The sequence below is a fragment of the Agelaius tricolor genome, unplaced genomic scaffold (genome assembly GCF_023055355.1).
Source record: "Agelaius tricolor isolate 1412-34295 unplaced genomic scaffold, bAgeTri1.0.p SCAF_16, whole genome shotgun sequence".
NCBI classification, from domain to species: Eukaryota; Metazoa; Chordata; class Aves; order Passeriformes; family Icteridae; genus Agelaius; species Agelaius tricolor.
The window spans coordinates 19,051,774-19,070,611 of record NW_027269276.1 but is presented as its reverse complement, the minus strand read 5'-3'; the positions used below and the strand labels follow the sequence as shown (position 1 = coordinate 19,070,611).

The 18,838-nt window shown below is 42.1% G+C and overlaps 2 protein-coding genes across 2 annotated transcripts; one reads left to right on the top strand and one right to left on the bottom strand.

The window, feature by feature from the left end:
• Positions 1-2,048: 2,048 nt before the first annotated feature.
• Positions 2,049-14,102, top strand: LACTB (lactamase beta). The gene is made up of 6 exons (XM_071442010.1): positions 2,049-2,434; positions 3,311-3,377; positions 5,077-5,267; positions 5,605-5,950; positions 7,256-7,421; positions 9,659-14,102. Exons 1-6 carry the CDS (start codon positions 2,123-2,125, stop codon positions 10,200-10,202), a joined length of 1,626 nt encoding a protein of 541 aa, XP_071298111.1. The 5' UTR covers positions 2,049-2,122; the 3' UTR covers positions 10,203-14,102.
• Positions 13,124-17,553, bottom strand: RPS27L (ribosomal protein S27 like). The gene is made up of 4 exons (XM_071442011.1): positions 17,396-17,553; positions 17,046-17,154; positions 14,682-14,792; positions 13,124-13,611 (listed from the first exon to the last, which is right to left on the bottom strand). The coding sequence occupies exons 1-4, from the start codon at positions 17,399-17,401 to the stop codon at positions 13,583-13,585; spliced, it is 255 nt and encodes an 84-aa protein (XP_071298112.1). The 5' UTR covers positions 17,402-17,553; the 3' UTR covers positions 13,124-13,582.
• Between the last annotated feature and the right edge of the window lie 1,285 nt (positions 17,554-18,838).

Sequence of the window (18,838 nt, the reverse complement as noted above, 5' to 3'; positions counted from 1 at the left end):
AGCAGGAGAAAAATCAGCTGGTTTAGTACTAAACCAACCATGTGGAGATTTTTCCACCATGCCAGGGGGGTCTCCAGATTGACTTTTCTGGTTATGTTACATAAAGAAGATGGATTACAGCTGAGACTCTGTGCCTGTACTTCTGAGTCACTGATGGACAAGAATGGAAGAAAAACATTGTCTTTTTTATTAAATTAGAATTGGATAAGCCTAGTGCTTGCTGTCCTCATTTTCTATTGCTATCAGTAGAAAAAGAGTAGAAAATCCTCAAAACATTGTAAGCCTGATAGCTCAGTTCAAAGGTAGCAAACCCAGCAGTTTAGAGGAAAATAAACCAGATAACAATAGGCCAAGTTGTGCTACTGGGCTTGGCACAAAGCTCTTCATTAAGGCAATCAGAGAAAAATGGCAAGCTCTGTTTCTGGCCCATTCAAAAGTGTGATGTCAAAGAGTGTTCATGCTGAGCAGGTTAATGTAGGAATGCAGAGAATCCTGCTGCAAAATGCTTCCAGAGACAGCTTAACACCGTGAAAATGAGTTACAAGAAAGGAAATATATCATCTTGTACCAGTTGGGTATGAAGTTGCACTGTGATAAGCAATGGAGTTTTATTGAGAAAATACTAATGAGCAATAAATGCCTGCAGTGAAAAGGGTAGCAGCTGGTCTGCATTTGACATCACACATGAAAGCTATTTGTTCTGACTTTCTGCCAAATCCTGCCATTTTTGAGATCATCAGACATGAAGAAGATTGAAATCTCTAGGCTAGCACCTCAAAGAAGTGAGCCACACATGTAAGCAGAAGTGGGGAGTCTGTCCTTCTAGAACTCTCCATGTGCCAGCTGTGCCATCCCCACTGTTCTAGGCTGAAACCTGACACTACAGCTGGAAGATGCAGCTACTGTAAGTAATTCCTGACAAACCTAGTTCAAATATGGTTATCTTGCAGTTAAGAGGTTTTATCTGGGTGTTAGCCTAGCTTGCTGTACTTCAACCTGGCATATGTTTAGTAGCAGGCTTTTTTCATTTGATTCTGCAAACATTTGCTGGGGAGTGCCCAATTAAGAAATTATTTTGTGGCTTGACATATTCTTTACCTTCTCTATCTTTTTCTTATGCATCAAAGCAATTAAAGTGTTGGTTAATAGTAAGTTATTTTGTGTGAGCCACAATGGAGCTGGTAGGAGTTACAACCTCGCCTCCATCCGGAGGAGGAGTGAATGGTACTGAGCCTGCTTCAAAAACCTTTCTTTTCAAATAAATCTTTGGGGAGGATTCACAGGGGTTTGGCTCATTTTGTCAAATACCACCTGTGGACACAGCTGGTGGCTTTTGGTGGTAAACTAAAGGAACCAGCTCTAAGTCCCTGTACTTGGCACTAGTGAGGTCACCTTTCAAGCGCTGTGTCCAGTTGTGTGCCCTTCAAGACAAGAGGACACTGAGGTGCTGCAGTGGGTCCAAAGAGGGATAATGGAGATGGGGAAAGGTCTGGAGCACAAATCTGGTAAGATGAGGGAGCTGGGGGTGTTCAGCCTGGAGAAAAGGGGATTCTGGGGAGACCTTATTGCCCTCTAGAACTCCCTACACCAGGAGGGTGTAGCCAGCTGGGGGTCGGACTTTACTTCCACACCACAAGTGACAGGATGAGAGGACACAGTCTTAAACTATGCCAGGGGAGGTTTAGGATGGGCACTAGGAAGAATTTCTTCACTGAAAGAGTGACATCGGAATGGGCTGAGCAGGAAGGTGTTGGGAGTCACCGAGCCTGGGGGTGTTCAAGGAAGGACCGGACGCTGCACTTGGTGCCACGGTCCAGTTGCTAAGGAGGTGTTCGGTCACGGGCTGGGCTCGCTGAGCTCAGAGGTCTTTTCCAACCTCATCGTTCCTGTGGTTCCGTTCCTCTCCGTGCCCGGCCAGTCGTGCCGAGCCCCGGGAAAGCGGCCCGAGTGCCGTGTGTCCCGCCGGCGGAGCGAGCCCGTGTGCAGCCCGTGGTGAAGGCGGGCGAGCCGCGCTTGCCCTGCTCCAGCCGCCGCAGGCCCTGGCGGAGCCGAGCCCGTCCCTGCCGGAGCGGAGCCCGTCCCGCCGCCGCGGCCGCGCTGCTCCGTGAGGCGGCGGCGCTCGATGCGCTCGGGGCTCGGCCCGGCGAGGCGGTGCCTGTGGCCCGGCGGTGCCATGTCCGCCCCGGCCATGGCGGGCCTGGCGCGGGCCCTGCGGCGGGCGGCGGCTCCCCGGCGGCTCCCCCCGGCCCGCAGAGGAGGCGACGGAGCCGGGCCGCGGCCCTGGGGCTGGGGGCTGGCGCTGGGGCTGGCGCTGGGGGTTCGGGCGGCGCCGGCGGGAGAAGAGCCGGAGAGCGGGCGGGAGGAGAAGCCGCCGTCGCCGCGGGGCTTCGGCGCGGCCGTGGAGAGGAGCAGGGACCTGGTGCGGAGGATCAAGGTGTGAGGGGGAACCGCTGGAGGCTGCGGGGCTGGCGCAGCTCAGGCCAGCTCCATACAGGGGTGTGTGGAAGTGTGGCACAGTGCGGGGTATCTGGGAACAAGGGGGGCCTTAAAGGCTGCAGGAAGAGAGGCGGGAGCCGTCCGGGGGCACTTGGTTCAGCGTGGAGGAGAGACCTCACTGAGGGCTGCAGCTTCCTCATGAGGGGAAGCTCAGGGGCAGGCACTGATCTCTGCTTTCTGTGACCAGGGAATACCAGGAAATTATGTCAGGAGAAGTTTAGGTGGGTATTAGGAAAAGTTTTTTACTTCGAGGGTGGTCAGGCAGTGAACAGGTCCCCAGGTAAGTGGTCACGGCTCAAGCCTGACAGAGCTCCAGGAGTGTTTGAACCACGCTCTCAGGCACTGGGGGGGATTGGTGGAGCTCTCCTGTGTGGGTCTCTTCCGACTCAGGATATTCTGTGATTCTGTTTAAAAAGCACCTTGTAGTTGCTTCAAAAATCCAGCTGAAGCTTTTTTGAAATCTTGCCTGCCAGTAGGTGATGCAGTTTGCCAGTTGCATATTAACTGTCATGTTTTGTTTCTCTTGCATGTTCCATTCAATTATTTAATTGAATTATCAAAGCAAAAATATTACCCTGCTCTTCTTGTTAGGTATGTTTTTCCCAATAGCTGAGTTAAAATGTCAGCTTTGCAAAAGCAGTTTGTACCAGTTCAACCAAACTGGTACATAACAAAATTTCAACTATAATTTGGCAACAATAAGCAGGTTTATTTGTAGGGGGTTTGTAGCTTTTTCAGTTCTAGGGCTTGGGAGGAGGTGTTTTTTAACTTAAATATCCTTCTAAATGTCTTCTGTCCATTTTGTTTTTTTCAGGATGAAGCAGGAATCCCTGGTATATTAGTTGGAGTTTCTGTAGATGGAAAGGAAGTCTGGTCAGAAGGTTAGTATGTGGGAGCAGTAGTTGTGCATACTGTCAAGAACTGATGAACATCTAAAAAATGAACAATTCAGACAAGCTAATCAGGCTGGGATTTTGTCTACTTGATGTCCCATCTCTGGACAGTAGCCAGAAATGGGTGCTTAGGGAGTATCAAATGGCACCTTCCTTGGTAAACTTCAATCATTTCCAGGAATTGATAATTTGTTAACTTCCTGAATATGCTAGTATGTCTCAACAGTTAGATGGGAGAATCTTTCTTCCATTAATTTTTCAGATTAACCTTTGAATGTACTCTGGGCATAGAGCTGTACAGTGCTCTGGTAGCATTGGGTGTAGGAGGTAAAGAACTGCTCTCCCCACAAGAACTTCCTTAGTAGTTAAAGGAATAAGGGCTCACATTTGGTGACCTCTCTGCTGTTTGTGGGCTGAGGTGTGGCTTTACTGGGAAGGTTCAGGATTTAACAGGTGCTATCCTTTCAGAAATTGCAGTTGTTTTTTCTGGTTACACAGGGTATAAATAGAGTGTGTTAGTATTTCTCATATCCTTTAGACATTTGATGTTTAAAAAAAAAAACAATCAGAATGTGTATCTGTTCTCAGAAACATTTTCAGGAGTTTCAAAACACTCAATTCTTGGTTGTTTGGGTCTCCTCCTCCCTTCTCCATGGGGGCAAAGCAGGGACAGGTGTGAGTTGCATGTATTCTGTGACCACAGTGCTGAACCTGTTCTCTTGCTGATGGGAATGGTGTGAGGTTTGGGAGCTGTTTTCACTGGGGGAACATCATCTGCATCAACAAGCACCAGGCACTTGAGTAGCAGCTATATAAGAGAAAGGGTCTTGGGCAAATGGCATGTCATCTGTTTTATTTCTTGTACTTTGTCAGGGTTTGTGGTTTTATTTCCTGAGCAGTTCATTGTTAGACTACAGTTTTATTTAGACAGAGGTGTGTTGCTTGCAGGCCTTTCTTGTACTGAAAACTGCAAATATGTCATTGCTGCATTTTCTTGCTTTTATGCTGCAACATCACTTTCACTTTTTTCAAACCTCCCTCAAACTGAAGACTGGTTTGGCAGGTTGATAATGCCTTATTAATGCCAGTTCTTGCTACCAGACTTGTGGGTTGGTTACATAGGAAAACACTGTTACAGAGACTGTTCAGCTGTATTTTGATTGAAGTCATGCTGAGTGATATTGAAACATAGTAACACCTGGGTTCTGTGAAACCTTACTGCTTAGGTGATGGGAATGAATTTGTGAGGGATTTCCTCTCTCAGTTTCTGTATTGATACTTTGCTGCCTCAGCCATTAGTTCAGAACAGTAAAAGGGGTTTATTACTGTTGGTCAGTTATTTTACAATCTAGATTTTGGTCTCTTTGGGTTTTTTATGCTGAATATTTGACCTCAGGAGTGTAAATTTTGGCTTCATCTTTAATCTCATTTATCATCATGTTTGTTGTAGTCTTAATCAGCAACTTGAGATGCCATTGTCTAATCCAATGGGCTCTGATTACCTGCTGCTACTACAGTAAAATGTTATTGACTGAACTGAAGCAGGGGCTGGGATAGTCCAATCAATGCTTCATATCCCAGTTTAGCTGGAGGAAAACTATTTTCAAGAGCCAGTAAATCCAATTCATTGCATGTAATGAACTCAGCATGTGCAAAGGACTTAGCAGAGGGTTTTATTTCCTGGCAGGTCTGGGCTATGCTGACGTGGAGAACCGGGTGCTGTGCAAGCCAGAGACCGTCATGCGCATCGCCAGCATCAGCAAGTGTCTCACCATGATGGCTGCTGCTAAACTCTGGGAAGAGGGGAAACTGGATTTAGATGCTCCAGTGCAGAAATATGTCCCTGAATTTCCAGAAAAGGTCTACGAGGGTGAAAAGGTATGTAGTTGTTTATTGGTAAGAGTTTTTTCAAATTTTTGTTCCTGTCACCACATAGCTATCTGTGTCCAGGTGCCTGATCTGGACCTGTTCCTATAAAACACTCAAATCATTGAGACAAGTACTGATATTTCCTGCTCAGAAAAGCATATTTGGATCTTCACTTTTATATCAAGTGTGTGTCCACATATACACTTTTTTTTAATACTTTGTTTAATATGTGAGATTTAAAAGGTCTTGCACCTTTGTCTGTTCTTTGTCATGGTGGATGTAACTTTTTCAGGGATTTATTGTTTGTCTTTTAATGAAGAGAACTCACAGTATCCTCTCCACCTAGGTCACTATTACCACAAGACAGTTAGTTTCACACTTGAGTGGGATTCGTCACTATGAAAAAGATATTTCAAAAGTAAAAGAAGAAAAGGAAAAGGCAAACAGAGCACTTAAGCTAACAAAATCCCACCAGGATAAAGAACAAAAAGCAAAAGAAGGTAAAGGGACTGAAAACACTGATTGTGCCAAACAGAAGAAAGAACATGATAGTGAGACAAAGAGCCGAAATGCAAAGCCTGGCAGGAACGACAAGGAGTTTGAACAGGAAGAGTATTATTTGAAGGAAAAATTTGAAAGTGTGATTGAGTCACTGAAGATATTTAAAAATGATCCCTTATTCTTTAAACCAGGTGAGTTTCTATTAATGTAGACCAAAATATGCTCTTCTGGTGAGAGTTTTGTTTCAAATAGTTTTACATGTGATGATGATGGTAGAGTCCAGTGAAGAGTGTTTGTTGTGGTGTTTTGGTTTGTTCTGCTTCCCTCCTTTTTTATTTTTTCTTTGCATGCCCCATTAAAAGCTCATCAGAGAAGTATTTGGTCTGTTTTGCACAAACCACCTGGTCATGTAATCTTTATGTCTAAGACTTTTCTCCCAGGAGCAGTAAGTAATGCAGGAAGTGCCCTGAAGCACACCAGTTAGTGGATTTATAAATGGTGGAGCAGAAGATAATTCTGGTAACAAATTTGTATCTACAAAGTCTTTTGTAAGCAGATACCAACTTGCTGTAGTCATGTTCTGGGCCTTCCAGATAGGAAATAAAAAGCAAAATATTTTACTGGGACACTAAATCAGACCTAAAAAAACATATCTAAAAAACCCCCATAGGCTCACAGAATTAGTCAAGGAATTTATTGTTTGGATTATTTAAATTAGGTCTAGAGAGGACTTTGAGGAACTTCAGGTGTAAGTTTTAAACGAGTTAGGTTAAGGTAAATTCTATGTATTGCTCATAAACAGTAAATAATGTGCATTTAAGGGGGAGAGAGTAGAAAGAGGATGAAGTTAAACCCTCACCATCTTGGAGAGCTCACTTTAAATAAGTGATCTGTCTCAGCTGTAGGCACTTTAGCAGTTGCTCAATATGTAAATGTGTCATAGAAGGCATTAGCACAAGGATGAGATTTTTTAAAATGAAACATTAATTTGTAAATAAATTCAGTTGTCTTAAATAATATACATGCGTGTGTTCATATAATCTTATGGGATATTCTAGAACTAGAAACACTGTGCTAAAAGTGATGAATACCCTTGAAAAATGTGAGTATTGCTGTTGTTTTCCCTTGTCCAGGGTATGGACACACAAACAAGTCACAGTAGCTGAGCATCTTTTAAGCAGTAATTGTATGGCTTGTGGGAGCTTTCCAAATCCAGACATCCTTGTTGCACCTGATGTGGTAAATCTCCTGAAAGGATGTTAAATGTCAGTGTTGACAGCTTGGCATGAAACCTGAGTGTACATAGAGCTCTCTGGGAGGTTTTAGTGCTGTTCTCTTAGCAGGATGTGTCTGCTGCACTACAGAATTTCCTAGGCCTAGGATCAACAATGGTTGATTATTAATTGCTGTATACAGTTTTATTTGCACATATGGTTCCATGTAAGTGTCATGCAATTAACCTGGGTTTTTTCCCTTTCTCACTGTGTTTCTTCAAGGTAGTCAGTTCTTGTACTCAACATATGGCTTTACTCTCTTAAGTGCTGTTGTGGAGAGAGCTTCAGGACAAAAATTCACAGATTACATGCTGAAAATGTTTCGTGATTTGGATATGCTGACAACTGTCCTGGATGACAATGAGGCAATGATATATAACAGAGCAAGGTAAACAGGGGTGCAACTCTGCTTTTTCCACAACAACTGTTGCCCTTTCTATCTTAATTAAGACACCTGAATTAAGGATGTGTGATTTTTCTTTTCCCAGACATTGGAATGAAGTGTTGCATGTTACTTCAACATTACTCATGTAGCTGCTTCCAGTGCCATGGTATAGATTCTGTAATTAGCACATAAAATTACAGAAGAAGAAATAAATATTCCTTGTTCTAAGTGTGAATATGGGAGGTGAGGGGAGTAATAGGGGTGACTTCAAAGTTTACATTTACTTTGGGTACAAGTAAGCACATAAATGCAAATTAAATAAGGAGTAACTAGGAAATGATGTTGGAATATATAGTTACTTTAGTTTGCTTAATATACTGGCATTTAAAGGGTTCCATGGAATTGTAATAGTCTCACAGTAACACAGTGTTTTCATAAATCAAATTTCAGTATGCATGTTGACCAGAATTAAAATTCTATTTAACATCAATTTAATTTTAAAATTCATTTAACATAGGAAAAAAATAAACAACACCCCCCACCACCCCAGTCCTACAAAAAACCCCAAACAACGCCCACAAAACAACAAGCTGAGATAAATTTTGTAACTGGATAATCCATTCCCATATAGTGGATCAGGCTAGGGTTTCTTGTCTTATTTTATTGAATTTCCTGTCTGGGCTCAGAAATCGATTATTGACTCCCCTATTAAATTTTGGTGTGGGACAAGAATTCTGTTGAATGACAAGGTTTCAGTAACAGTCTCATGAAAATGAGACTCAGACTTTGGAAAAGTTTGGCCTCTAAAATGCTCTCAAAGAAAGATGAACACGTTGAAGCTGAGGTTTTATACTCAGTACAGGTGTATATTGCAAGTGGGTGTGCACAGCTTTACTGCTCTGGTCTAAGATGCTTTGTGCTGGTGTTCAGTTTGCTTGCAAAATTTCAGAGGCTCTCTGGCTGTAGGATCAGAGGCTCATCTGGATGACAGTGATGTTCTTATAAATTATCAACCTTGTACAGTCAAGGTTTTTTAGAAGATGTGTATGTTCATCCTTGTATCAAGTGAAATATGGGAGGGATCAAGGAATTGAGAGAGATGCTCTTCTGGGAGTCTTTTTATAGGTACTTACTGTTAGCAAATCCATCAGCATCTCAGTTTTGCTTTCCAGAAATTGGAGCTTGATGCCTCAAAATAGAATGTATTGAGGTGTTAAGGTTTGTTTAATGGTTTGGTTATACTATATTTGTCTAACAGGAAAATGCTAAAAAAATCCATGTTCGAGATCTTTTAGAGGTATAAGTCAATGTCTTTGTAGCAGGGTTTTTTGTGATCAAAAAACTCATTATAGGGACAACAGGACACTAAATCACTGTCACTAAATCACTGTAGTCTTGCATCCTGGACCATTCATCATTCTTCCTTTGTTTCAACCTCTGATTCCAGTGTTAGAAGTTATTCAGAAGTTTGCTAGAAAGCTTTCCAATACAAGTGAAATCTAGGTAGGGCTCTTCCTTTTCATAACTTTCCAGGGCCTTATTTGGTCTAAACACCAAAGGCTGAAGTTCCTTGGGTTATATATTTATTCAACAAGTCCTTTTCATATGTTCTATGAAATTAATCCAGTCATGATTGGACTGTTTCTCTCAAAAGCACAATTTGTTCTGCTCTTCTGTTGCATTGTTCCTGACAGTTCATTCTGCAGCTCTGGTTGGCAGTTTCTACATTTGTGTTCTGCAAGATTTTAATGCTCCTTGCTTTGTTCTAGAGTACAGCAGCCATAATGGGGCAGTGGGGGGAAATCAAGCATAAGTGGAAACTACTCTCTGGGAGCAGTCACCTAAGCCTCACTTGTAGAATTTCTTGTTCTTTTAAACACTTCATTTCTAGTACAGGCATTTAAGAAAAAATCTGTGTTGCCTGTTTTATTTATCTCTGTCACATCTCTTATTTGTATATTGTCTTTATTCTTAGTATATCCTAAGATTAAGCAGGATTAGTACTTTGATTGAAGTTCAGCTTCTAACCTAAAAAGTCACCTTAATTTTTGTTTTTCTGTCTGAATTACTTGTTGATTTTTCTGCGCTAAATATATTTAAAAAATGTATTTTAAAAACTCTCTAAATTTTCACAAGAACAAGCTAACACATGCTCAGTTTGCTCTTTTAAGGTGTAGGGCAGCTTAAAATCATTGTGCATAGTCCATGAGAATGACAAGTTGAATTTTCTTGCATTTCAGGTGTTACATTTACAACAAAAAGGGACGGCTGGTAAATGCACCATACGTGGACAACTCTTACAAGTGGGCTGGTGGTGGCTTCCTGTCATCAGTAGGTGACCTCCTGAAATTTGGAAATGCCTTGTTGTACAGTTATCAAGCTGGACAATTTCAAAACAAGAACAGCAAACTTCTTCCAGGGTACCTCAAGCCAAGCACAGTTGCAATGATGTGGACTCCAGTGCCAAAAACAGAAGTGTCGTGGGACAGGGATGGTAAATACGCCATGGCTTGGGCTGTGGTAGAGAAAAGCCAACAGTGTGGCTGCTGCAGACAGCAGAGACACTATGCATCTCACACTGGGGGGGCTGTGGGGGCCAGCAGCGTCCTCCTCATCCTGCCTGAAGAGCTGGAGCCTGAAGCTGGGGGTACCTGGCCAGGGGCACCCCCCAGAGGGGTCATTGTCACCATTATCTGTAACATGCAATCGGTTTCACTCAACAGCACCGCCTTAAAGATCGCCAGGGAGTTCGAGAGAGAGAAACAGGCACAGTGTGTGGGCTGAGGGAGATCTGTGGCACTGAAAACAAAGGGTGCAACTGGGCTTCGAGTTCACTAGGAATATGGGAAGAAAGAGCATCAATAATTCACTTAATTAACCTCTGCTAGTGGTGCTAAACTTATGTCTAACTGGAATTCATCTCTCAGGGAAGTTCCTAACTTACAGAAAATGAGAATGTAACAGTCAAAGATAACTTCCTGTAGTATCTGTGTAAATGATCATTATATTAGCAGGTTATTTTTACCAACTAGTGAAACACTTGACCAAGATCAAAAAAATAGCCTTTTTTTTTTTTTCACTAAGTACCAATTACCTAGCTTGAATGTTAAACTTTGGAAAAATTTCACATCTTGATTTGACCACACAAACATGTTGCTTGTTATTCTTACAGTTCCAGTCTGCCAAAACTATTCAGTATTACTTTTTAAAGAAAAATTGTGTCACCATTGCTTTTTGTTTTCACATGCCACTTCCCTTAGTTGCTTAAAAAACCAACAAAACCCAAACCTTGAAGCTACCTCCAGAATGCAGATTTATACCAGAAGCAGGCTTTTATCAGAGCTGTGGATTAAGAGCTATAAAAGAATTAGTCTAGAGCACTGTAAGTAAAATTCTTTTTGTTTTTTAGATATTATCTCATCCATTTTTATTGGACACAGAGAATGTGTAGAATTAGTTTACTGTGCAATAAAAGTATCATTTCTAGAGTCAAGTCCACCCAAATAGCACAACGTGGCAAGCTGTCAAACTGTCCTGTTGTTTTTGAGTGATAAACACTTGGTAGCCAGAAATGGCTCTGTATTCTGTAGCCTAGATACTCCCTTGTAGACAGGAATTAGGAACTCCAGTAGCTCAATACAGCTCAAAGCCCATTCCTGAAGCCAGGAGTAGAAGTCTCACCAACCCAACACAGCCCTGGCAGCTGGAGCACAGCTCAAAGTGCTGCATCCAGGGGTGGGGACTCCACCACCCCCATGGGCAGCTCCTCCCAATGCCTGATCCCCCTTTCTGGAAGAAATTCTTCCTGTTGTCCAACCTGAGCCTCACCTGGTGCAGCTTGAGGCCACGTTCTCTTGTCCTTTCACTTGTTCCCTGGGAGAAGAGGCCAATCTCCCCTGGCTCCATCTCCTGCCAGGGAGCTGTAGAGTGATAAGGTCACCCCTTCTCTCCAGGCTCCTTCAGCTTCTTGTCAGACTTGTGCTCCAGAGAAAGAGAGAATGGCCACTGCCTTTCTCTGGACATGCTCCAGCTCCTCCATGCCTTCCTTGAAGTGAGGGCCCAGAGCTGGATGCAGCTCTAGAGCTGGGAGATTTTCTCATCTTCAGTTTCACAATGGGAATAAAGCAGCATCTGCAGTGTCCATTTGATGTATTTCAAATGGCATGGGAGATCTCTGTCACCTCAAAGGTTTACCCCCACCTCACTTCCCCTGCAGTTACATTAGACAGTACTTTCAGGCTGACACAAAACAGAGGAGCATCTTTAGGAAAGGTTTCAATACTTCCTTTCCTGCACTGCTCTGCTGCTCTGAATTTAAGGAGCAAGATGTCTTGGTTAGCAGCCAGCAGGAGACAGCCCTCCCTGCCTCTTTCCCAAAGTAATGCTTGGAGTGTTATCCTCACAGCTGTCCCCTGCCCTGTGATGATTCAGCATGCTGCCATCTCTGCTCCCACTCTGCCTATGGTAATATTTATTACCCAACACCAAGAAACCAGGAAATTTAGTATTTTGAGAGGTCAGTGTTTTACCTACATTTTTAATTGGAGCTAATAAGACTAGTTTAGTATATTTTTCATAATTACAATCATTATTATACCTTAAAAATGGTTTGCTTGGGGTTTCTGGCCCACTCACCAAAATTTCACTTTTTTTATTCATTAATAATTGTCTTTATCTCAAGAGTATCCAATCATTTCATCTTCTAGCACCTGGAACAAAATGGGTCTTTGACAGTCTCTGCTTTGGTATTAAATTAATGAGTCCAGGCAGAGATATGAGAGACTAGGAATCAATGTGGCCTTAGCACATGTATTCAAGTCACAATTAATATTGCTATTTTGATCTTTGTTCTAAAACCAGTAATTTGATGGGCTGGCATTGTGTGTGGGAAACCAACTACCCTATGTCTGGTCAATTAAGAGCAGCTTTCATGGTAAACTTACCTGTGAGTGAACCTTTGTTGTGAGAGGCACTGACATGAACCCCAACTTTTCTTAGGAGGCACATGTATTCCATTGGTACACCTGTTTCTGTATCAACACCTCCTTCTGCATATGGTAATTACATGTTTGCTGTTTGAAATAACAGAAATAAAACTTACCTTGCAAATGCAACCAATTGGAGTATCAGGTTTTGGTTTATTTTATTGACTAGACATGTAAGAGTTTTCAAAGTCATAAAAAGAATACTAGCTAAGTAGAAAATCCAAATAATAATTAGCTCACCAAGACAGCTGATACTTTTAAAGAGCAGTTGAGACATAACTTGAGATATTATTTAGTAAGATATGTGTAAGATTTTGTTTTAATATTTTCTCATGGTTAAAAACAAAATCCATTTTTACCAGCCATTTAAAAAGACATGGCTTTCAAAAAATAATGATATCCTTTTCCTTATTGCAAGAAGGCAATTATTTAATGCCAGTATTTAATAGTAACAACATGCACATTTGCTGTACTTGTGCCTAGATACCACTCACACCTCCTAGTGTAGTTCCATGACTTACAATTGTTGATATGCCAGTTGTACAATTGTTGATATGCCAGTTGCCTTCTCTGTGCTGCAGGTTTTCAGTGCTTTGCAAAGCACTACTTTTGGGGTTTTTTTTGGATAGACATCTCAGTTTAGAATACCAAGTGCAGTTCTTGAGATCAAATTAGCAGGAGGGAAAATCCATGCATTCCACAGAAACAGCTGAACAGAGGTGAGTAACTTTTCATTTTTATTTATCACCATATTACCCAAGAGGGGGAAGGGACTACAGCAACACTGAAAGCAAATGAGCCATTTTAAATCTTATCTAGCTTTTGCAACCCTTGCAATTATGGTAGCTGCAGTAATAAAATACACAAAATGCATTTTTAAAGCAGTTTCTGTAACTATATGCATTACACTGCTGTAGTTTATGATTAGCAAGGGGAAGGATGCAGGAAGTCCAAGGTTTTCACTGTTCAAACTTATAAAAATAGAGCTTGGTTGTCTGCAAACTTACAGGAAGAACTTGCACTTCAGATCATTTATTGAAAAAGAGATTCCAGCAGATTAGTCAGCAGTAGCATGTAATTTGTACAAAATCAATCATAATTATATTATTGTTGTAACAGGCATTTTTAAACTGGTAAGGCTTTCAGGAACACAGATCCAAAAATCACATGCTGAACTGTTCAGTGTTGCTTTCTTCTAAATGAACAGCCTGCAAAGAAATCACATGAGTAGAGATAGGAATAGTCCTTAGATTGTTAGACTGCCTTGAAAAATTGCCCATCCAATGAAAGTAGAAAAATTCATGGATTAAATTTAAATGTCATGTACCATAAGAGGTGAAGATTTAGCACTGTAAATCTTCTCTAGTTCAACCTGAGCAACATGGCTGTCATGCAACTCATCTTAAAATAAGTTTAAGGTGTACTATTTCTTTTCTTCCAGATGCATTTTAAAATTTCAGTCTACTGTTCCATCCCTTGGTGATACAAACCCCAACTGAAACAGCTGCTGTGTGTGGTGTCACCATTTCAATGCTCAACAGCCTCACTTCAGGTATTCTGTGCTCATGTTTACCACCCCTGTGTAACAGCACATTATATAAGCATTGCTATGTGTAATTTGTATACATGCTTACCTTTTGCCCTTTAAATAAGAAATTAATAAAATCTGGATTAATTTTTACATTTTTTAAATCCTAAAGTGTTTCCAGTGCTTTCCACATACCCCAGAATTGGGCTGCACTCAAAGATACTGCTGTTATACCAGTTATCTGTAGATACATTATTGGTGGATATTTGCTCCCTTATAATTTATATGAAACAAATGTTCTTTGAGCCAGGGAACTGCTTTGCAGTAGGGCTGTTTGAAAACAAACAGGCAAGCCATTAATGACTAGCAGTGGCACAGGATTGCTTTAGCCTGGCAAAAGTACCCTGCTCCTTTGATGGTGCTTTTAACACTTTAAACCCAGCTCAGAGTTAAAACAGCAGCATTCATTACACAAGCTGAAGGGAATGACAAGTCACCTAAAATGAAGTGTGTTTGATGACAATGTAGGTGTTTACCTGCCTGGAAGATCTGTATAGCCATTTAAAAAAAGGAATCTGAAGAAAAATTCACAATTCTGGGCCTATTATCAATGTTTCTACTAGCCAGCTCTAAGCAATTTGCAAAATCAGTGTTCCAGTATCAGTTTCCAAAATCCAAGGTAAAATATTTGCAGGCTATGAAATGCATTTATCTAAGTGGCATATTTAGGGTGTGTAACAATGCCCTTACCTTCTGTGAGCCTGGCTTTGCCCCCAGTTGGCTGGCACAGGACAGTTGAGCACCCTACACACAGAACTACTGTCTGAGCATGGCTGAACACCGTGGTGATCTTGTAGCATCCTGAAAAACAACATCATGAAACTTTCCACTGGCTATTTCTAGCATCAGTTTTTACTGTGGTAATTGAATCAGGTATTCTAAATACTTGTCCAAAATGCATCTGTATTTCCTTACACAACAGACCTAGCCAAACTAAGCAAGCCATGGCTGTGTTCTGAAGTGCTTGCCTTAACTTACATGCATGGAAAAGCAAGTTAGGTAACAGAAACTGCTTTGATTCCCATATGAAAATCAACAGACCCTGCTGGCTGACAAGCCCTAATTTGCCTATCACATCTCCTGTAAAGAAGTTCAGCAGTTCCAGGTTAGCCTCCTCTGCTGAACAGAGGAACTCATGTAGCTGGAGAAATATTTACCTTGTAACAGTAGAACACTGCTGTTGACAAAGCCTGAAAGCTGGGAATATAAACACTGCTGTTCCAATCTGTGTTTGCTTTCTGTTTAATAATTGGTACATGTAAGGCTTGGTTGCATTCTATAAAACTAACATAATATTTCAATGGAAAGACTTGCCCAGAAAAATTTCACTAATTCCCTATGTAATGCTTTTGTCTACAACTTATAAATTGTATGACTTAAGAAAGGATGAGATCACTCATACATGGGATGAGTGATAGAAATGGGATTTTCACTGCTTTTCAATTTCTTCCCCTGAAAAGTATTTTAATTAGCCAAGAGGTATTTTTGGAAGGAGAAATCCTGTAAAGGATTTAATCTGGATGTGGATATACAAAATAATAAATAGGTAAAGGTGAGCAGAGATTGCATTTTCAGCACATGTGGATCAGACAGCTAAGATAGAACATATGTTGTGAGCAGGGTCCTGTGACAAAAGGTCTGCTTGGTAGGGAGAAGCACTATTGGACAGAATAACAGATCTCTGTTTAAATCACAAAGAGCAACTGTACAAATCTTTGTGAAAAACTGCTAACAGCTACAATTTAATCACAGCAATTTTTCCCCCTATTGAAGCTGAACTTCCATGTTGATGAGTTTTAATGTTTTGTGAGTTGGCAGGGAAATGAGCCCAACCCATTTGAGTATCTAGGTAGGAACTCCCAATTCCACAACCAAGGGACACATAAGGCCACCTGCCATTTTCAATGCCTTGTGCATAGGATTCTATCATTACTGAAGCTCTCCTGCTTTGCTCTATATAGCCCTCAAAGGACAAAAACCAAGAATAATGAAGATAACCCATGATGGACCTATTTTGACACTAACAGTATCACAGTGTATGCATTCAGGTACTCTGGTTTGAACAAAGTGTAAAAAACCAAAAAACCCCAGAAGCTGAGCCTTCAACCCTGTATTTGTTTAAAAGCAATCAGAGCTTACTTTCAAGTTGTTTAAATTAATTTACCTCACTTTCAGATGGAATATGTCGCAGAGCTTCTTAGAAAACTAAGCAACTAAGAAAGAATAAGATCAGAAAACCTGAGTACCTCAACAATTCTCTGGTTCTAAGTCAGGAAAATCACTATTGTAAGTGTTTTCTTACTGCTAGAATCTTCTTATGCTGCAGCAGTTGCTAGGAAGTTACCACACTGGGCAATATGGATGTAACTGTGCTGAATAAAAAAGCTGTTCACTGGTAGAGCACATTCCTGTCATGGTGCTACAAAATCCCATAGTTCAGTTTATAAAAGTGAAGTTGATTATACCGGTGTCTCTGAGACAAAGTACTGAAATCTCTGAAAAGTGGACACAGGCAACATCTTATAACCCTTGTATGTGAGTTAGATGGCAGCTTAATTCTTAACAGCACATGGAAAAAGGCAGTGCTGTATGCTTTACTTTTATGTATATGTGCAGTATCCCTGCATATGTCCTTGTCAAAAGTTTTTCCAATTGCTCTTCCAGAACCAACTTACAAAAGAAGGAAACAATATTGGCTTCTGTTTGAAACTTGTGCTATGGATACTTTAAGACATCCATTTAATCTCACTTTTTATACATGCAGACCTGGGGGGTTGGGTTTTTCCCTACTTGCAAGGGTTTTATAATGGAAAAAACCCAACTAAAGAACTCATGCCAGAATCTCCAGAAAAAAAGTGTCCGATTGTTTACATCAACTTTTTCCACAGATGGAAAACACTTGTATTGTTAAAACACCCAAAGCAATACACAGACCTTTTTCTCTGCAGAATACAAACTCAGATAAGAAATAATAATCAACTGTTATATGAAGGTTGACAGTATATAAAATTAGTTTTGTTCCTTCCATAACGCACGAACATTTCAAATATTTACCTGGACATTTTACATCCATAAAGTAGGAGTTTGGGCTCTGCACGAGACGTTTCTTTTTGTGCTTCCTCTTCTCATCCTCTAAGGAGGGATGCACCAGGTCTTTGGCCAGCTGGGTGGGACAAGAGGAGAAGCGCCCAGCGCGTTAGGCGGGAGCCGGGCCGGGCCCGGGGCTGCCCCAGCGCGGCCGCAGCCGAGCCCCGCCAGGGCCGGGCCGGGGCCTCTGCGGGCGGCTCCGGGAACAGCGGGGAGCCCGAACGAGCACGGCCGCGGCCGCTCCGTCACCCCCGCCCCCCAGGTCCCCGCTGGCGGTGGCCGGGCCGGGCGGCACCAGCGGACCGTAAACAACTCACAGGCATGTCCGCCACCGGGCCGGGCCGGGCCGGGCCGCCCTCAGCGCGCTCCCGCCGCCGCCGCGCCTGTGCCGAGCGCCGGGGGCGGGACCGAGCGCTGCCAGCACCGCGCGGGGGCTCCGGCACTGCCGGGCGGGACACCGGCCCTGAGGGCCGGGCGTGCCCTCCAGAACCGCTCCGGCTTCGCGCTGGAGGGTGACTGAATCATCATCCCTCGATTGAGACAGAATCGTGGAACTGTCAGGGCTGGAAGGCACCTAGAGCGGGTGACGCAGGAACGTGTCTGTGAAAAGCGCCAGTCACTTGTTTTTAAAATTTTAAAAGTCTAATAGTAATGGTTATAAAAATAGTAATACAAGTAGAGTAATAATAATTTGGATAATTTGAATTAGGACAATATGACAATATGTCTCTCTCAATAGAGACAAAGAGTTATGGGCGTCCGGGTACCATTTTCTGGGCAGCATAAACCCAAAAAAGGCCCCACGTTAATAGAGGATTAACCCTTAAAAACAACAGCTTGTTGCATATTCATACACCTCATCCATGATGCATAAATTCCATTCAAACACAGGATTCTGTCTGGGCAGTGTCAGCTTCTTCCTCTGAATCCTAACAGCGCCTTCGAGGCGGGAAGAAGTTCGTTTCTTCTGATAATGGAGCAATAAATTCTTTATCTCTGAAGGATTCAGGTGTCCTGGGGCTGCTATCTCGCTACAAGTCCTTTCGTTACAAAAAAAGTATCCTACATAGCATAGTTTCTATTTTAACAATTTTTATAACCTAAAACTATATTTAACACAGTACTTAAGAGAATTAGTACAGCGTTACTATCTGACACAACACATATAATATTCATTTTAATATTTGCAAAAAGCCAATCATAAAATACACATTTTTCACAGAACTGCACTGGCTTCACTCTGGATAGTGACTAAATCATCACTCGTATGGCACAGAAGTGTGGAACTGTCAGGGCTGGAAGGCACCTGGAGCAGGTGACACAGGAACGTGTCCAGGTGGGTTTGGAATGTCTCCAGAGGGGGAAGCTCCACAATCTCCCTGGGCAGCTGTTCCAGTGCTCTACCACCCTACACATAACTTCTTCCTCGTGCTGAGGTGAAACTTTTTGTGGTTTAGTTATGGCCATTGCTCCTCATCACATCACTGGGCACCACTGAAAAAAGTCTGGTACAATCCTCTTGGCACTCACCTTGAAGATATTTATATTTATTAATTAGATCCCCTCTTAGTCTTCTCTTCTCTAGCCTAAACTGGCTCAGGTCCTGCTGTATTTCCTCATAAGATGGATGCTCCAGACCCTTCATCATCTCTGTAGGCCCCTACAGGACCCTCTGCCTGTCTTTCTTGTTCTGAGGAACCCAGAACTGAATGTATGTTTGTTGTTTCATAGTAAATGATACATTGCATGAAGTTGTACCT

What these genes read in the sequence shown, in the direction of transcription:
- RPS27L (XM_071442011.1), bottom strand. An exon ending in TATGGATGTAAAATGTCCAG is followed by an intron (nt 14,793 to 17,045) that starts GTAAATATTTGA and finishes GTTGTTTTTCAG; the next exon opens with GATGCTACAAGATCACCACG. An exon ending in CAAAGCCAGGCTCACAGAAG is followed by an intron (nt 13,612 to 14,681) that starts GTAAGGGCATTG and finishes ATTTCTTTGCAG; the next exon opens with GCTGTTCATTTAGAAGAAAG.
- LACTB (XM_071442010.1), top strand. Translation starts at nt 2,123, where the DNA reads ATGCGCTCGGGGCTCGGCCCGGCGAGGCGGTGCCTGTGGCCCGGCGGT. An exon ending in ACCTGGTGCGGAGGATCAAG is followed by an intron (nt 2,435 to 3,310) that starts GTGTGAGGGGGA and finishes TGTTTTTTTCAG; the next exon opens with GATGAAGCAGGAATCCCTGG. An exon ending in TCCCTTATTCTTTAAACCAG is followed by an intron (nt 5,951 to 7,255) that starts GTGAGTTTCTAT and finishes TGTTTCTTCAAG; the next exon opens with GTAGTCAGTTCTTGTACTCA.